Source organism: Notechis scutatus, chromosome 4 (assembly GCF_049901735.1).
Source record: "Notechis scutatus isolate UNSWTSFEM ecotype Mainland chromosome 4, rNotScu1.2, whole genome shotgun sequence".
NCBI classification, from domain to species: Eukaryota; Metazoa; Chordata; class Lepidosauria; order Squamata; family Elapidae; genus Notechis; species Notechis scutatus.
In genome coordinates this window covers 118,122,503-118,142,787 of record NC_142012.1, presented here as the reverse complement: position 1 = coordinate 118,142,787, position 20,285 = coordinate 118,122,503, and the positions used below count along the sequence as shown (strand labels likewise).

The window sequence follows — 20,285 nt, the reverse complement described above, 5'->3', positions numbered from 1 at the left end:
AACACGCTTAACTCCAGTGCTCACGTGCTTTGAGAATTACACCTTAGCATTTCACATGGGTACAGCAGCATATGTGCTGGATGCTCCTGCCCATGTTGGGTTGCATGCTCAACACCTACAAAGCAGATGAATTACAAGTTGTTGTTGTTTTCAGCATTCACAGAGGAGCAAATTTCATGATGAATTACAAGTTCCTTTTGAAGTGGTTTCCAAGATATAACAAAATTTTGTAAAGAAGCAATAGCTCAAGACCTATTCTGGATACAAGAATGAGTTACAGACTCCGATCCTAAGCTCCTTTAGTGAATTCAGTTTGTGTTTGCTCTTTTCCAACAATTCTAGCTTTATGCATTTAAAAAACTAATTTTCACAAATAAAGAAGGTACTTATTTATCCATAAAATATTATAACACAAAAGTTTGCAGCCATGTTGTTAAATTATTACCCAAAAGCTCAAGATATAGTCATATTATATCCAGGACATATTGTACCTTTATAAGAGCATTTTTCTCATAAATGGTATAACCAGCACATTTCTCCTCCTCTTTAGTAATGCTATATCAATTTATATCAAATCATTTTAACAAGGTTTTAGGGACATAGCAAACAGATTTTAAACACTTTATTTTAATAAAAGTTACATACAAAACTGAGATCAACACAGTAATAAAAATTACTTTGCCTTTTTGTTGACGGGAAGAATCTATAGGTGGATTATAATCTACCAGTTATGGATTTAAATGCAGATAAACTGGCAGACTTTCACTAATGAGTGTATCAACAAGTATTGATGTTGCCTGATTTTAATTCAGAAAACATGACAAAAGGGAACTACAATGTAACAGACATAAGCAATGGAGGTCAGATTAATGAGCAAGAATTAGTTCTGAATTATTTAATAAGAGTAATAACTAAATTCACTCTTGTTCATTGACACCATATTTTACAAAAATATTTATCTACACTGTATACAGGGCTATACATTAACTTTTTCTCTCAAACACATTTGCAAGATTAAAAGATGTCATTACTACCCTAAGCATTACACACAGCAAAGGGAAGCAATTTCATCCAGAAGAGACAAGAATGCCAGAACATTTACACATGGTTTTCCAAATAAAATCAAGAATGTTCAGCTAAAGTAATACAGTTGGATTGTGGCATTATTTGGAGAGAACACCAACTATACTTAAGTATAGCTGAATCAACTGTAAAACTGACTAAGCACTAAATGACTCTTTGCAGTATATTAAATACAATAAGCCATTAAGTTTTCAATGGAAATAACTACTTCCAAATGTGTATTTCGTATCTCCCAGTTTTAAAGTGCTAGTCCTTGAAAATTACTGAGAAAAACTTATGCAGCTCATAACTAAATCCTTATTAATTTTAATTTCTATAAATACAGTTTGCCAGTGCTAAGCATGTTTTCTTTTTTCTGAAGAGATATCCTTTTTTCCATACTTATAAAATTTGGTATTTAGAAACGCAATACAAATCAGCCAGTTCCTAATATCTTTTCACTCCAGAGAGAAAAGAAAACTCACTCTCACTCATGAGGGTTTTTTTAACTATAACAAAATGTTTGGCAGGTTTCTAAGCTATTCCATACTCAATATTGTCTCATATGTAGTTAGGGTGGGGGAATCTCCAAATTCTTGTACCAGGTTTGGAGTGACTTGGGAAGTTATATTTCGATGCTATCTAAACCATTGGATATAGAATCACACAGCACTAATGAAAGGATGTGTGATTTGAGACCAAACCCTCATCTTGAGAAAACAGTCATTATTAAGCATAAATTCCGTTTAGCTATCTTTTCCGAGATTGTAGGTCTAGGGTTCTGCTCTTTCAGATGAAAAACCCTTCCTATCAGCACATTCCAGTATATATTTAATCAGAGTAAAATCCCAATAAATATTTCAACTGAATTATTTCTGAACAAATAAAAAACAATCGTGCTCTTGTAGGAAGGTAACAGGACTGATAGATATCAAACAGCAAAAATATGGGATAATTATTTTATTACATCCTTGTTTGCTTGGTAGTATTCTCAGTATGTGCCTGAGTAAAGACACTGTATCAGATCAAGGGCTTCAAAATATTGCAAAGGGCATTTCTTCAACACTCTAACTTTTGCATATCTATACAAAATTTTAGAATAACGGGGTCATTTGAATATTTGTAATAATTAAGGCTTGTACCAGCAAAAGCCAAGTGATGGCAACACCATTTTCATTACGCACCAATTGTTTACTGTTAGAAAAATATAACAATAAAAAGATAAATGTAAAGCCCTGCAAATATGACAATTTCTCCCTTAATTACTGGGGCATCAAATGCCTGACATTATACTTTGATGTATCTTGATACTGTGTCATAGGTTTGTCTGCAATTCCACAGGTCCCAACGCCAACCTTCCCTGTAACGCTCTCAGGAGAAGCAAAGATGCTCCGCTTTACCTATGGAACAAATTAAAAATAAAATTTTAGTTACTTTAAAAATGCAACAAATAAATTACTGTAAAATGCAGTTTATCAATGATTAAGCATTCCTGAATCATATAAATTTTATCTATTTGGCTTATTTCTATACAAAGATTGATTAATTATATTTCACTTAAGAAAACTTAACAATCTGAGATACACAAAACATCATTATAATTTATGACATCATAAAAGCCTTGTTATGCAAAACATTTCAATTTCAAAATGTTCTGTGAACAAGTTGCTTTATTTTGGAAATATTCTATACTCAAAATAACAGGGTTCAAGTTCAAACTATAGAGCTATTCTGAACACCAAATAACTCTGGGGTGATCACTACATTTATTTTAGTTTCAGAACTAATGGAATTCAAAATACTTTGCCTACCTTTTTGTCCTAAAGCTTTATAGCCCTGCATCTTTAACATTTCTATTAATTTATCTTGTAAAATTGCAAATTACTCCAAACTGTTAAAAGTATGAAAAATACTACTATGAAATCCCTCATGTGTCTTCTGGAAAGATTTCCAGGAAATGGTTTGTCTTTCCTTTCTTATAAGGCTGAGAGAGAACAGCTGGCTCAAAGTCACCTAGTTGGTTCTTTATGCCTAAGACAGAACTAGGAGTCATGGTCCGATTTCCAGCTTGGTGACCATCAGAGCAACCTGGTTATCATAACTCTATACTTCCAATATACAAAGATGCATCATATACACACCTGGCCTTTTTTGTTTTTTGAATATGCTCTATTGTTGAACTGCTGCCATTTGACTTTCTGATCTTCTCGTTCCTGTTCTAGTTCTTTGATACGCTGGGCCTTTTTCAAAGCTTTCTTCTTTTTATATTCTCGTTGTTGAGCAATCATTTCTTTTCTAAAAAGTAAAATGTCATTGAAGATTACTTAGGTAGTTCATTAACCTAGTTACCTAACCTAATATATTATAAATTCACTTTTATTCTCAGAACATGTAGACAAAAGCAAGGATACACTGATTAAGAGAGTCTCACCTTGGACTAGGTGAATGTAAAGACAAACTCTCAGTACAATGGGCTTCAGCTGTCCACGCCTATTTCATTCTCCAGCTGCAGAGTGCTGCCATTCCTTCTGTAAAGCAATCTGTGCATTGCAAGTTTCAATAAAGCACAGCAATCCTACTTTCATACACTACTAACAAAGCTCTTTTAGAAGTCAGCTGAAACTAGCCTGCTTCTTGCAAATAGAATAACTCTAGAACTAACTCAAAATTTGTTCTAAAGTTAAGTAAATTTTTTCACAAGCCTAAAGCACTTTTGTATAGAAAATACTTAATCCTGATTGAGCATCACAGGATTTATTTTATTCATCAAATTCATATCAAAAAATTCGGTCATAGAGCAAACACAAGCCTTACAGAAAACAGTATATGTTATAGTGCAATCTTTCTGAACCTGGAATAAATTCCATTATCCTCAGGCAGAATCAGATTACGGAAGGCTGATTTACAGCAGTCAACATAATCCTGTGTTTAGGTGCTGCACATTCATAGTACCAGTTCAGTACTAGGATTAATGAAGTCATCTTTAATAGATCAAGGAAGCGAACTTCATATCCTAAATATGTAGTAGGAAATCTGCACATTTACTGAGAAACTGGACTCTGAATTTCAGATATTTCTATTACTATAAAAAGTACTGGTATAAACAATAAGATAGATATGGATTTGGTCATAAATACAATGAAAACCTGTAGAATGGCAACTAAAATTTCTCAGAGGGAATAAGACTGCCTGCTTTGTCCTAAAACCAAAGTCTACTTTTTTTTGGTCAAATCTGTGGTAATTACTAGGTATGTGAAATGAATACAATATGTAACTCAAGGCTGAATGGATATTCATAAGAGACCCTGCTTAATTCAGACCAAAGTAGAAGATGCCTGTTTTGATTTAGCAAAGATTTAATGTAAAATGTATGCCATCCATTAACAGAAAAAAATCACAAATGACTGAAACTTTACACCTCTATAGGATGGCATGAGATTTGTTCACTGTTACATATATTTATTGAAATAATAAAAACTAATTTTAAAGAAACATGTAGAAAAGTTACAGGTAAGTTCCTTAAATTCTGATTTATTTTATTTTAGAAAAGTGATTATAATAGTAGCTTACTATTTGCCAACTTCTATTTATGTTAGGGTATTTGATAAAAAAGATTTTTTTACAAAAAGGAGGTAGAAGTGATGGTGGTGACAATAAAGCTTTTGTCTTCCCAATCCACATTCATATCTTTGATAAAGCCAATGGAGTCCTATATCAGGAACTGGTGATCTATGAGTAGAGTTTTCTAAGGGGAAACCTCATGGCTCTTTGGAGAAGATTAATGCACTGCAGTGGGCAACAACTGTATAGTTTTTACAAGTTTGCTTTTCTCCCTCCCTCCCTGGTATATTACAGAAATATGGAAGCAATGCAGCCCTTTTGCAGTTTTGCAAACAAATAATACACAAACTTCCCCTGTTCATTTGAAGTTGATTCTACTTTGCCTCATGCAGGCATAAATTCAGTCCAAATTATCCTGCTTAATTATTCAAGACTCAGCAGAGTATGCTACATATATAGCCTAAGCACTTACATGGGTGTACATTGTTTTTTTCTTTTTTAAAAAATATGTGACTTCAACACGTCTTATCTATATGTAATCTCTGATGAGAAAACCCATCAACAATATTTCAATTACAGCACTTTTTTTAGACTGATACCACACATTAAACAATAGAAACAATTTCCATCACTTACTTGGACATAGGCTTGTTGCCACTGTCTTCCTTTGCTTTTCTTCCCTCTTCCACAGGCTTCAAATTGAGTAGAGGCGTGACTTCAGCATTACCATATCCTGCAAACGTGATTGCAGCTGTACCATTCTCTTCATCTATCTCTTCAATTTCAGCTTCATAACACCTGTAAAGATATCATGGCTGTAAGCATGTGAGTAAAGGTTTAAGACTCAACCCTGCAAAACTTAAATATGCAATGATTACATTTCAAGATATTTCTGCTTAACAGTGGATTGAAATTAACAATGTAATTCTCAGGGTTATTTTATGGCATTCATTTACATTTACTTTCTCAGCATGAATTAACTCATATTGATCTTAACCCTAACTGAATAAAGTAGCATTTTTTCTGAGGAGATATGTGTATGATTGCACTGTTAAACTCTAAATTAACAATGATCCCAATAACATAATCGCTTCCTAAAAATAAAGCCACAATAACCTATATTCAAAGAACATACTTAAGAACATGACAATAGTTGTGATCTATTAGAGTGGCAATAATATAGATTATAAAGATTATCCAGTTTTTTTCAGTCACATCACCTGAGACTCAGAATAATCTAATATAATCATACATGTATATACATATTTTATAAGTGTACAATTCACAGTCCAAATTGCATACTGATATCCTATTTTATTATTTTATAAATAACTCAAGGTGGCAAATATATGCCTTCCTCCTATCTTCCTCCTCACGACAACTTTGCGAGACGAATTGGACTGAGTCTGTGACTGGTCCAAAGTCACCCAGTTTTCATGCCTAAAACAGAACTATAATTCAATCTCCTGGTTTCTAGTCTGGTGCCTTAACCACTAGATTAACTGGCTGTAATACCAATTTTTCTGCTCTCGGCGCACCAAAGATTGTACAGTCTATTTCAGGAGTGTCAAACTTGCAGTCCATGGGCCGGATGCATCACACACTGGCCACGCCTACATCCAGTTTAGCAAAGGGGGGAAAATTGCAATACATCACATGATGCCACGAGGTTGACATCCCTAGTCTATCTAGTCTTAGTTAAGATTGCAGAAATTCTCCTGGCCAAAATGGACTATCTTGAAAAAATTCAGGTACTCACTTCAGCCCCAGAAAAATCTTGGCTGCTTCCAAATCGTCATTCTCCTCATTTTGAACTCAGCAAAGCACCAATTTTTCTCTCCTATTTCACTAAGCCATTTCACAAATCTAAACAGTTTAGTTCAACGTGCTAGAGTGACACTTGATACTCCACACTCTGCAACTTTTGGAAACTGCAAATGCTGTCTATGCTTCAGTGGGGCATACGGAAACTCAACAGTGAAACTGTTTAACATCACAAGCATCTAAGTAACAAAAATGGAAACCAACACATATTAGAATTGTTATTGTTGAAAGAAAAGGATGGCAAGATGGGTGGCATATTATATTTAGTAAATAAAATGAATAAACAGTAATTTCCTTCAGATGGCAGAATTCCATATGCTACTAAAAAGGCAGCTCATTAACATTAGTGCTAAGCTCAGAAATCAAAGCTTGTTTTTTGCTACTCCATCATAAGGTGAGTCTATTATTGTAAAAAGAATGCTTTCCAGTATTCCCTAATTATTTTGGAGGAAAGAAATACTGTCAGATTTGGTTTGATGTCTTCAAATATGTCTGCTCCTTACAACGTAGGTAGTCCTCAATTATGACAATTGAAGCCTACAATTTCCCTTAAGCAGGGCAACTGTTAAGTGAGTCACACCCAATTTTACAACTTTTTTGACACTGTTGTTAAGCAAATCACTGCAGTTAAGAGAATTAGACTTCTGCAGTTGACTTTGTCAGAGGCCAATTGGGAAGGTGGGGATCACATGGTTCCGGGACCTGCAACTGCTGCATGATCCCGGGTTACTACAACAGTAGCATGCCAGTTGCCAAGCACCCAAATTTTGATCACATGTCTATAGGGATGCTACATTAATTGTAAGCATGAGAACTGGTTGTAAGTCACTGTTTTCACTGTAGTTGTAATTTTGAATGGTCAAAAATGAACGGTTGTAAGTCTAGGACTACCTGCATCAGTTTTGGGAGTCACAGAAGGACTGGACATTTATAATGTTTCCAAAGCAACACAGAGAGAAGACATTTACCAAATTTCTCACCAAGTAACAGCCTTCCATATGAACCTAACAGTAAACAATGTAATCCGCCATTCCTGAGCCCAATCCTCACTTTAAAAAAAATATGTTTTTTATAAAGAAAGATTGGTATGGACAGCAGATTCCTTTTTTGCTTCTTCCCTTCTGATATGCATGACTCTTTTCCCAGGGCTCCATTTTTTCTCCAAATGATATTAACATTTTCCTCTCAATTAGTGATGAAAAGTGTTATCATTCTATTTTGATTATTGTATTCCAAATTTTAAGTTATTAGAGATCATACTAATATAGACTATAGACTAAGCAAAATTGGAATTTACTAACACTATATATTCTCAAATAACATATTTGTTTAAGATACATATTTATACCTGCACTCCCTTTAAGGACAGCCATTCCTCATCTTGGTATTCTCCATACTTTGGTCATTATGCTGGCTCATGACAAATTATAATTTAAAAGACACCAGGACTGACTACAGTACCTTACTATTTTTGCCAACCTGGTGTTTACCATGATGGAGATGGGGAAAATATAAACCAAAGGGAAAAATCTTACCATGAAATTGTATTATTTCATTTAACTGTACAGAAGTTTGTTTTCTACACTTACTGTCCATCTTCACTCCATATTGCCATACATTTGTCTCCAACTTTCCAAGTGTGATTGGGGAGGGCAGACGCAGAACTATCAGAATTTGCAAGCGTTTCTGAAGGTTGTGTTGAAAGGAGGTCTTTAGTCAATTCTATAACTTCCTGGTGGCAGAAAAAAAGCAAGAATTTAAAAATTAAGTATCTCCCCCCCCCCCATCCTCACAACTTTTTAAAAGTATTTACCAACTGCAGTATATACAGTAAAAGACTGAAAAGCACACAAAAACTCTATTTACAGTACAATATTTCAAAGTCAATCCCTAAAAGATGCCCAAAAGTCAACAAGATAGCAAAAACAGGCCTTGTTCTGCAGCCCTTAAGTAGCTGCATCTCTTTACTGGGGAAATATGGCCGACCTGCCAACTGTTGCATGACTCCTGTAACAACTGCCTTCTCCTAATCCTAGGCAAAGACTTGCCTGTTTTAATGAAATGCACTCATGTCTCAGCAGACTTTTTTAAAAGTAACTTTAGAATATTACATAGCCTAGCCTTTTTTGAATATCTATTTTCTTAGGAAATATCACGGTGTATTCATGTCATTATATTCCAACTAATATAATAAGAATAAGGAATACTGTGGCAGAAAAATATTTTGGGCTGATTTTTTTACATTTTTTAAATTAAAAATAATTACTGGTGCAAAATATCTATGTATTCTAGGAAGCAGCAAAATACAAGTTTAATATATGCAAAACATACTACAATAAAATAGGTAAAAGAACTGGGATTTCCAGATTCTGTGCTAAAGCAGGAATAACCAAACTTTTAAATGTAAGATTTTAAAAAACATTTGTAAATTTTCAAATGAACACAATCTCTGCAAGATGAATTATACTATCTATCTATCTATCTATCTATCTATCTATCTATCTAATTCACATTTAAAAAGTTTTAAAACATAGTTTTAAATAGAACATCTGTAAAAAAAACTTATTGTACCTGCATTTTAACAGATTATCAATATCTACCGAAGGTACGTAACATAACCTTTCCACTACTTATGAGGTCCAGCTATGTTGAGGCTACTTATCTACACCAACGTTTCTTAAAGTGTGGGTTGCAACCCAGAGGCTGTGAATGACTCACTGCATTTGGTGTTTTTTAAAAAGGATTTAACAGGTCTGAAGATCGAAGGGTTCTATGCAAAACTCTGACCTATCACAGGAGTGGGGGAGATATTTACAAGAATCAATCTAAAAGGGAAATGTCAAGATTGGACTTATTTCACTCTCACTGGGTTGGGAGAGAATATAAAAAGTAACTTGTAACTTGCCAGCTTTCTGAAAATTGAAACATTAATAACACCACTGTAACAGAACTGATTTAAGGCAATAAAAACCTATTTCTTAATTCCTTTCCCCAATTTTTGAGTTAGACTGACTGCTTTCAAAAATGAAACCCAGGTTTTACCAATTATGAAACAAACAAGTCATCCCCCTCATCAAAAATAAGGCTTTAAATTTTACTGGATCCTTTTGCTTATTTCCAATGCAATAGTTTCAATTGAAGTTGTTTTATTTGATGTATGGGTTAAACTGTAATGATTAAAAGTTGCATATTTTGCCAAGCTTAATAAATAATTAAATAATAATTAGTTTTATTTCAGTAGGGATTATGGAGATTCCTGTTATTATTTTAGAGAGTGAAGAATGTCACAAGATTTGTGTACCTTTTTCTTAAAAGATAACAATTTGGGGAAGGCTATAGTACACGAAAAAAATGAAATGTCAAATAGCCATTTCTTGAAATATTGACCAAATCTGACCCAATGAAAGAAAAAAAGGAATAGGTTGTGATGCAAAATGAACACAGAGAAATTTTTTGAAATAATGTTGTATTCACTATTACGCATCTTTAATTTTTTTTACTCTATTATGACTCAAATTCTGCTGTGTTTTTATGCACACTGAAGAGCTACAATTCAAATGTTAATCACCTTTGAATCACAAGCTACAGAGCATTTAAAAAAAAAATTGTAAAGAACTCACAAAACCTATGTGGTTTCAGAACCTTACAATTTGAATATATTTCCCTCAGTGAACACATAACACATTAAACCAGGGGTCCCCAAACTTGGCAATTTTAAGAATTGTGGACTTCAACTCCCAGAATAGCTTATTGGAGAATTCTGGGAGTTGAAGTCCACAAGTCTTAAAGTTGCCAAGTTTGGAGACCTCTCCATTAAACAGTCCCTGCTCAGCCAATTGCTGTAGGGTAGTATAACTGGGGATATTTTAACACTCAAGATATTGTGAAAAATGACTCAAATACTAGCTTTAAATGTGTTTTAAATATGCTATTACAGAAGAAAATTACTTTAAAATGATACTCTGTATAATAATTAAACCAGACTTCAAAATATTTTTAACCATACTTCTACAATTGTAGACTACAATCCCTTTAAGCAGTTGATAGCCCTAGTTCTTCTGAAGCTAATTTAATTCATAAGAAAAAACTTATTAATATTTTACAAAATAATTATTTTACAACTTTATACTTAATTAAGTCTTATTTTGGAGCACATTCTGATTAAGGTACTACTATAACAAACATAAAAACATGAGCAGTTCCCTGTTAGTTCGGACCCCTGGACCATCCAGTCCAGCAGTCTGTTCTCATAGTGGCTAACCAACTTCACAAAGAGGTCTAGCAGATGGTCTTCAGAAGCATTCAAACGCAATTCTGCAGAGCTCTTCTCTATATGGGAAACATTCAATTAGCAAATTTATTTCTTCTCAGTTCTCACCTGCAAATCTTTCTTGAGTTTTAATAAATCTTCATTATCTCCATTTCCTGTCAAAGCAGCTTCAACTTGCTGTAACTGAGCTTTATAACTAGCTAATTGTTTTGCCAGGTCTTCTGACATCTACAAAAATAAAAAGACGCTATAATATGAACCAAATTAATTATATGTACAACTTATTGGCCAGATTATTCATTTATTAAGAATTTTATTTCAAGCCTTTTGGTTTTTCTGCATTTCAGATCATAAAATAAAATTGAGATTATCAGGCTGAATACTATAAATCTTCATAGTTAGCAAGATGCAAGCATGACCCAAGTAATCATGAAAGAATAATGTAAATTTATATATTATTGTATGGTTATTTATACATCAACCTCAGCATGTTGATATCTGAACTACAACTGGACATGATTAAAACATTTTTTTTTCTTTTTGGTCTTAAATTTACGTTTATTTTATTCTAATCTCAATCTCCACTTTCAAAATTAATATTTGAAAAGACTGTTAATACTTTCCTAGTCATAATAAATAAACCTAAGATTTTGGGCATATTCTTTGTATTCCTTCATCAGGCTATATTAAAGGTAAGCCAAACAACTGTAAACATTTTAAGCAACAATATAAAATATCCATAGAGTTAAGGGGAAACAGAAAAACTGGACAACAAATTAAAGCAAGAAAATATAATTGTCTTGAGTAGCTTCTTAAAGTTCAAGATGACCTATACCTAGTGGATCTTATACATTCAAAAATGTTTTATAAGACCAACAGAGAAAGTACAAAAAAGATTATGACCACAAAAGCTTATATGCAGGAGAAATGAAAACTGCCACACTGAAATTTTGAAAAACTATCCAGCAGTCATATTATCTCAAGAGTTGAAGTTTACAAAGGCAGTCCCATACAAATTGCATTAATAAAAACATATGGTCTCTTTACAATGTTTTGGTGTATGATTGGTTAATGTTACGTCAAATTTTAAAAAGTTGCAGAATTGTCATTTTAATGTATGACTTGCCCATCTTTCATTTAAACCAAATCTATAAATATAGGCTAATATTAAAAATCCCAATAGAAATAAAATATTTTATTAGCACTATACAGATGCTCAAAAGTTTGACACAAAACTTATCTTCTTTAAAAAATTAAATAACATTTAAGAGAAAAATATAGGTAAAGCAGATATTTGTTTCAGAAGGTATTAGAAAAATCCATTTGTATATTAATTAGACTCACGTTTCATATAAGGACATAAATCTGAGATACAGATTTAGTATGCTACGAGAGAGTAATTCTTTTAATTCTGGTAATAACCACAAAAACAAAACCTAGAATTACCTTTCTACTACCAATTTGTAGGTCTGTAAAAAGCCTTTCGCATACATAACATTTTCTGCCTAGAAATGAAAACAGTGCTGCTTGATAGATTACTATTTTTAATATTTACAGAAACTCGCAAAGAAGAACAATGATGGACAATATTGAGAATGGAATTTTGCAATGAATGTACTTCAAATAGCACAAGTTACAACATATTCTTCTTCAAATGTTTTAGACTACACTTATCATAATTTCCCAGAAATATGGCCAAAGGCTTTGTGCTATTATTAAAGATTTATATAGAAATAAAAATAAACATGAAATAAAGGTAAGAAAAAGAAAAAATAAAAATGTGTGAGAAGTAGGTTAAATAAAGGAAAAAGATATATAAATAAGTAACTTACTTCTTCTTTGGTGCAGTCACTAAGAAACATTACTTTTTCTACCTCTATAAGGTTGCATTGTACTTCCTATCTCTCACAAGTCTTTCCTAATTGGCTATCCATAAAGTTCTGGTTTAATCTGAATGTTAATCTTTAATATTCCTTGCATCATTATATGTATTTGTATCCAAATTTTGGCTGTTTCACAACTCCATTGTACATAGTAAAATGACACTTCATGTTTTTCATATTTCCCACATTAGTTGAAAGTACCTTTATATATCCATATAATTTTGGGGGGGTCATAATGATAAGTATTATAGGAGTTCTAATACAAAATTTCTGGAGAAATAAAGCTACCTATCTCAAGTTTAGACAGACACTGGATTGTCTGCTTTTCATTATTAAAAATAGTGTAGTAAATTGTCAAAGATACAGTAAGAAATCCTAAACACACACCCCTCTTCCATTGTTAAATTTCTAGCAAGTACTTCAGAAAGAAGAAACACTTGCATTCCCCAAGAACCTTACTTCCCAAGCATAGATTTGGGGAACCTATGCCTTCCTGATGTTGCTGACAAGATAAAAAAGCTTGCATTCTGTCTCCAGGAATGTTTCATTTTCAAGAAAATCTTCTACTAGCATGTAATAGATGGGCCTGAGACACCTCTTTTGAAAAGCACTGCCCACTTTGAAAACATAAAACCAGTAGCAATTCAAATACACCAGTCTTTTATAAGATAACATAAAAACGTAGCAGTTGTTTCTTTCATCCCGGACATCCAACAGGTATGTAGTAGTAATAGTCTTTATATTAATGATAAGGATAAAATATAGAAATATTAGAAATAGAAAATCGGTAAAAACCAAGCTGAAGTATTATATACTGATAAGAGGCAAGCAGTTAATTGTCAGCATCTAAAGCGTTATTGCATACAGTTAATATTAATAGTTAACAATTAATAGCTAATTATTAATATTAATAATAGATAATTAATAATAGCTAATATTAATCATTTAAAAGGGGATTTGCCTGTGAAAAAAATAGCTGTACAATTCTGATTTACACGAATTTGGCTTTAAGCAAACTTGCCTGTTATTTTCTGAAACACGTACACCTGCAGTTTATTTAGGCCAGGATTACAGCTTTTTTCCGGGGAGAGGGCAAAACATAACGCACCAATTTTAAATGTTATACGCCCGAATCTTACCTCGTAGAAATCAAACGTGACCCCCTAGTTGAGTGCATTAAAGGCCCTTCATTATTTCTAGTACAGCCAGTTACAAATTTATGTAACAAAGCAGAAAAATGTTTAGAAAAGCAAGAGCTGTGACAACAAAGACTTCACCGAGAACACAGTGGGAGACAGACGAAAACAAGGGAGAGAGAACCAAAGGCATCTTTCGGAGAATAAAAGACGCCTTGGAGGAGTTGCTAATACGGGGGAAGGCATTAAGGATAGAGAAAAGACGCCTATTTTCCCATAAACCTAAAAACCAAGAACAGGATCCGAAGCTTCTGCCACTGGATATTATTACTCCTGAGCTAAAATCGAGGGCTTGCCGTCCCGGAAGGGAGCCCAACGAGTGGGCCTGGCAGAAGAGAGAATGCGCCAAGCGCCGAAGAACACAGGCGGAAAAGGAGAAGGAAAGGCCTGAAAACTGGGGAAGAACAAAGACGGCTCCCGCTCTCAGAAAGAGCGAGTCTCTCCCTCCCTCGCCGCGTTCCCTTTGCGCCAAAATCGGGGAAGCGGACGGAGAAAAGGGCAGCGCAGGGCAGGGCAGGCCTCTCACCTTGGCTTCGCACGCAGAAGGGCTTCTCTCCTCACTCCCGGCAGGCCTCACGGAAACTGCGCGCGCTTTGCCTTCCTGCGGCTCCTAGCGACCACGCACCACAAACCGGAGGACGGAAGCCAACGCTCGCGAGAGCAAGCAAGGCCAAGAAACCGGCCTTCAAACGGAGGTCGGGTCACGTGACTCGGCGGAAGCGTAAAGGGGAGCGGGTTCCCCCTCCGTCACAATGTATTTCGGGTATTCAAGTCGCCATTTGTCCAGCCCTTCCTGGGGGAGGAGTGGCGAATGGCCAAAACTAGCGCGATGTGCAAAATAAAAGCACCCGCTATCTATCCTTTGCGGTATTTTTAGATATATTCTTCCGTTGACATCCAGAAATAGAAAAGTAATGGGAGGGAGGGAGACAGGATCAATACATTATTTATGTCTGTTAGTATATCACGTGTCTGTCCAGTCGCGGGAATCGGGCGGGATATAAATTCAATAAATTGTTATCCCCGACTTGATGTGGTGCTGAAAGTTTTGTGGGTTGGATTAAACTCTGCTGCTTTGAAATTTTAATATTGTCAAAGATCAGTCTACCGTTGAAAAAAGAAAAGTGCATAAGTGCACCATCGTGCCTCCCCTCCCTGTCCTATTGTCCCCATTTAATCATACCTATTTTCTGTATTCTTACTCATGTTTATACTTATACCTATTATTTTGAAAGTGGTTGACAAATAAAATAAAATAAAAGGCATTTTCACGTTATTCCTCTATATTGCACTGGTTTGAAACGCAGGAGAATGAATTAACGAATGAAATAAGAAAAATAGTTTGTAGGGGATTGGATGAGCTTCGAGGGTGGATTGCTGCAGGACACCAGCTTCTTCCAGAGCCACCATCCATCTTTCACATGATGCCCCGCTGGCATCCTCCACTAACCCAGCTGTGTGACAGAGCAGGCTCTCGCAATCTGTACTGCTTTTATTGTAATAAGTCAAAAAGCTGAAAGGGAAATATCTATTATAGTATCACTTCTTGGTCTTATGGCACTGAGGCAGGGGAATTTAAGGAAATCAACTTTCTTCTCTTGGGAGATAGACTAATCTCCTAACAGATAAACAAAACCAAACTGAATTTTAAATAAAGGAAATTAAAAGTGTAAAAATAAATGTATAACTTGAACTATTAAAGTGAAAATATTCAGTGCTGATTAGGAGGAATTGTAGAGCTGGTTAGATTGTGAATAGTAGTTTGATTAAAGAAGAAAACTGCAACAAGACAAATTACTCAGAGTAGCTCATAGGAGGTTTTGTCTAATATAGATAGACCTTCTCTATTTCCGTCTGTGAAGAGATGGGTATTTTTCATTATCACTATCATCACAAAAAGTTAACAAGAACATATGCCAACATTCACTTTAAAAATTCAGTTCCCTAATTCACACAGCATCTCTACCTCAGGATGTCTAGGGGCATGCATAAGCGCACCAACGTGCCTACCATCCCTGTCCTGTTGTTTCTTTTTATTTTTCTTATATTTCATGTATTCATAACTATGTTTATACTTATACCTGTTATCTTATAATTGATTGACAAAAATAAATATATATATATAAAAACGTCAGTTTTGAAATCTGCCTGACAGGATGTCTATTGGGAATGTCTTAAGTTCTGCCAGTTGGCAAGGAAATTACATACCCACAACAGATAACACTGAGTGTCTCTGAAGCTAACAGGTCATAAAAGAATTGAAAGGAGAAAGCCTGATCTTACAGATTAAATTTCATGAACAGAATATGCAGAGAAATATATATATATATTTAAATACAAGAACACGGATAAAGGGTACTCTTTACATATATATGAGGAAGATCAAGCCAAGCTTGTTAATAAAGAATGCGTACATTACTCTTAGCCAAAGCTTTAATAACTTTTAATAACACAGTTTAACAACTGCGAAGCTTTTAGACAATTTAACAATTGAAAAGTAGCATTCAAAGGTATAGTCTAAAAGCTATGGTTGAAAAAATAATGGATAGAATTTGAATTTGAAAAATATGAAAAAGAAGTCCTATATGCTGTAAAAATGTTGAAAAATTGTAAAGCTATAGGAAAATGTTAAAATATGGATGAAGTTTACTTACAGAGTACCTATGTGACTTTTTAACTTGCGTGAAGACTGTTTCTAATACTGAATATTGACGAATGTATTATTCTCTTAAAGGGAAAATAGCATGAATAAATGCAATAACTGATATGCACTTGGGAAAATGTCTGGCACAATTCTGATGAAAGAATGGAAGAGTTAATAATGAGCAAATCTGTGGGTATACTGTTGCTTTATGATGAACAGGGATGTAAAAACCAGATCTTTGCTCTTCAACATGTTATTGAAAAAAGTATAGATGTGAAATTTATTGTATGCTTTGAGAGGAAACATATTGTAAAGTGAATAGATTCGATTATCCTCTTGTATCGAATAGGTTTGTTTATGATATTTTGTGCAAAAATGAGTTGAAAGTTAATGGTTGCATTATGAGTAGTACCTTATGGAAGTAAACATGCATGAGAATAGAATACTTAGTGAATGATTCACCATTGATGGAAGATTAAGCTAGGGATGTGTAATGTCCTGTTGGTTTTTTAACATATTTATGATAAATATACAAGGAATTAGTGTGATGAGATTTATTGGCTGAATATATACTGTTGTTTACAGATTATGCTATGTTGGTGACTGAGAACTGAACAATTTGCAACAAATGTTAAGTACACTGAATGATACAGTGAGAAGGATCTGAAAATTAATGTATCAAAGACCAAACTAATTACATGTTATGATAAATTGAATGATGTAATACTGTGTTTCCCTGAAAATGAGACCTAACCAGAAAATAAACCCTAGCCTGGGTTTTTAGTGTGCTCCTAATAAGCTGTACCCCCCAGAATAAGCCCCAATTAAGATTGTCATCAGCCATGTGGGTAAGTGGGCATGGCCAGCATTGGAGGTGGTGAGGGCACAGAGGTCAATAGTTTCCAGCTGCAGCCCATGCAGCACAAGTGAGTTGATTACCTGTCCAAGCAGCAGGCGGAGGTAGAGAGTCGGTGTTCTGGAATGGGCAGGCGGGCATGGGAGGATCATCTTTGCACGGCGGCACTGGCATCAGGTAGAAGCATGGGGGAGAAGGCAGGCAATCCAGACATGATGCTGGAGTGGACAAGCAGCCGTGGGAGGCTCATTTTTGTGTGGTGGCACCGGCAGCAGACTAACACTGTTGGCCCCCGCTGTTCGTCGCCTCTTGTGTATATACCAGGAGGTGGGGCGCCCAGCTGGGCTGATTTCCTGATACATTTCCCTGAACTAAGCCCTAATGCTTATTTTGGAGCCCCCCCCCCCCAAAAAAAATATAAGACTAGGTCTTATTTTGGGGAAAACATGGTAGTTATACATAAATGGTGAAAAAGTATAACAAATAGATGAATTTCTGTACCATTAGAATATGTTTATTAAAGTTGCATAAATGAAGAATGGCCAGTATAGTTGACCATGGTAATATGATAGGCATGATGTACATTGACTTCAGCAAAACTTTCAACCAAGTCTTCCTTGAGATCCAAGTGAAGAAAATGAAAAAAATCTAGGCTGGGCTCCGCTATCATCAGATAGATACAAAGGTGATTGAACAAAGGTACATTAGTGGAACTGAATGAACATGGAAGGAGTGTAAGGAATATACTGGAAGCTTCTATTTTTAGCACATTCTGTTTTCATATTTAATAACATTTTAGATGAGAGGTTAGAAAATATGAATAAAAAGTTAAAAATTTGATTATTAGATCTGCAGTTTACTAGAAAGAGAGGGAGGAACAAACAACCTAGTGAATGATATCCAGATATCAGTGGATCTTAAGCTGGAAGAATGGGCAGGAACCAGAACAATGAACTTCACACAGAGCAAAGCAAAATCCTTTATTTCGATAGGAAAACTCAAAGGCATGATGGGAAGACCAAATTGAAAAACAGTACATGTAAAAAAGGTCTGCTTGTCTTGGTCAGTCACAAAGTGCACATGAGTCCATACTGTGAGACAACTGAAAAAAAAGCCAACACAATTCTATTCTATCAACAAAATATTCATCAAGAGAAATGACATTCCAAGCCACACAAAACCCAGCATTTAGATGCTGGGTTTAAATGTTTCATGTGGCTGTCCTAATGACCATACAATGTTTGGGTTAGGATGCTGATTCATGGATGCTCCCTTCCATTTTACCCACCATTTATCATAACCTGCATTAACCAGATCATATCTACAATATTGGATTGCATTTTGGATGCTACATTTTTAGGAATAATACTGACAAAACAACTTGTTCAAAAGAGAGCAACTAAGATGATCATGAACAGGAAGCAAAACAATGAGGAATGCTTGGTGGTGTTGGAAAAGAGAAAAATGCAGGGAAATATGATAATTGTTTTCAAGAATCTGAAGTGCTCTCATGTAGAACACAGAGCAGAATTGACAAAGTTGTTCCAAAAGATAGGTCAAGAAATAATGAATTTAAATAACTAGGAAGTAGGTTTTGGCTGGGCATCCAAAAAAACCTGTAATAGTAAAAGTTGTTAAAAAGTACAATAGACTATCTCAAGAGCTGGTGAATCCTTTTTTGAAGGAGGTCTTTGATCAAAGGCTCATCTGTCAGCAATGCAGTCACAATGGATCCCTGTACTGTATCAGGGATTGGACTGGATGAAGAAACTCAGTTTTTACGTTTTGTGATTCTGTGATTTAATAAATATTTCTTCAGAGCACTAGGTGGCACCTGTGCTGCATTTTTAATGAAAAAAAATCCCTCTTCTTACCTCAACTTCTGACAGTCTCCGTTTTTTTGTACCTGGGTTTGTGGGTAGGATTGGGTTTTGTTTTTTATTTTGGTAGATTTATGGGTGTGATTTTTAATGTATTACTTTAGTACATTAATTAAAATAAAATAACAACAATGGAAATCAGCAGATTTTTAAAGGAAGATGTAATATACTCCATATCCCTATTATCATAGTACTTTCAGATATTTGTTACTAAAGCACTGATCGTGATAAGGCAGAGAATCTACTGAATGTGTTACAATGAAAGTTGTTTCACAAATAAAAGAAATTGTGGCATAGTAACTCTTTAATTAATTGTTGAGCTGTTGAGCTCAGAAAACCAAATTGTCTGACTGTTTTTAAAACTCTTGAACTAAATATTATAAACCAGCCACCCAAACAATTCAAATGCAAGCAGCCATAGGTTCACTTTTCTGATGGATAAGTAGATATGACCACTTCATCCGTCATATGGCAAAGCAGTGCATTAGTGCGTTACACTAAGTCAGAAAGTAGATTTGGTTTTGACTTAATATGATCCGTCATGAAGGTTTAATGAAATTGTCACTAACAAATTCAACACCCCCCAAAAAAAAAAATCTGGGACATCAAATGAAAATCATAATAATACTAAATAATTATAAACTTGATATTATTAAAATATGTGTTCTACAAATACTAAAATAAAACTGAATGAATTGATTAATGACTTACTACTAGATGGAACTAGGCATACTTTGTAATATTTAAATTCAGCCAATAGCTTGCCAAAATCTAAAATGGTTGCTAATTTGCTAATGGGTGCTTGCATACTCTGAACCACAAACTAGCCAATCACATTTCAGCTTAATTTTTACAAACTATTGCAATAGTTTTTGCAAACATTACTACCCAGAAATGAATGAACTGAATTTCAGTTAATATTTAAGGCAATCATGGGTAAGAGAATCCATGGAACTCAGCCACTGTAAATTAACTCAGAATAATAAATCACATGCCGGGAAAGTGATTGATTTGTATTTGGTCTGTCCCACAGTCCTGGAGAAGTCTGGTCTAATTGGCTTGATTCCTATATTATAATAGATGAAAATGTGGTAGCTCCTCTGGGTCTC

At 34.6% G+C, this 20,285-nt stretch overlaps 1 protein-coding gene across 2 annotated transcripts; it reads right to left on the bottom strand.

Annotated features, from left to right (window-relative positions):
* Positions 1-589: 589 nt before the first annotated feature.
* Positions 590-14,399, bottom strand: SMNDC1 (survival motor neuron domain containing 1). 2 transcript variants are annotated; one of them, XM_026678147.2, is made up of 6 exons: positions 14,323-14,399; positions 10,826-10,945; positions 8,037-8,179; positions 5,260-5,421; positions 3,204-3,357; positions 590-2,462 (listed from the first exon to the last, which is right to left on the bottom strand). In XM_026678147.2, the coding sequence occupies exons 2-6, from the start codon at positions 10,943-10,945 to the stop codon at positions 2,325-2,327; spliced, it is 717 nt and encodes a 238-aa protein (XP_026533932.1). In that variant the 5' UTR covers positions 14,323-14,399; the 3' UTR covers positions 590-2,324. The 2 variants fall into 2 exon arrangements, with proteins under 2 accessions (XP_026533932.1, XP_087820695.1); XM_087964569.1 differs by lacking the exon at positions 14,323-14,399 and adding an exon at positions 13,740-14,080.
* Positions 14,400-20,285: the final 5,886 nt, after the last annotated feature.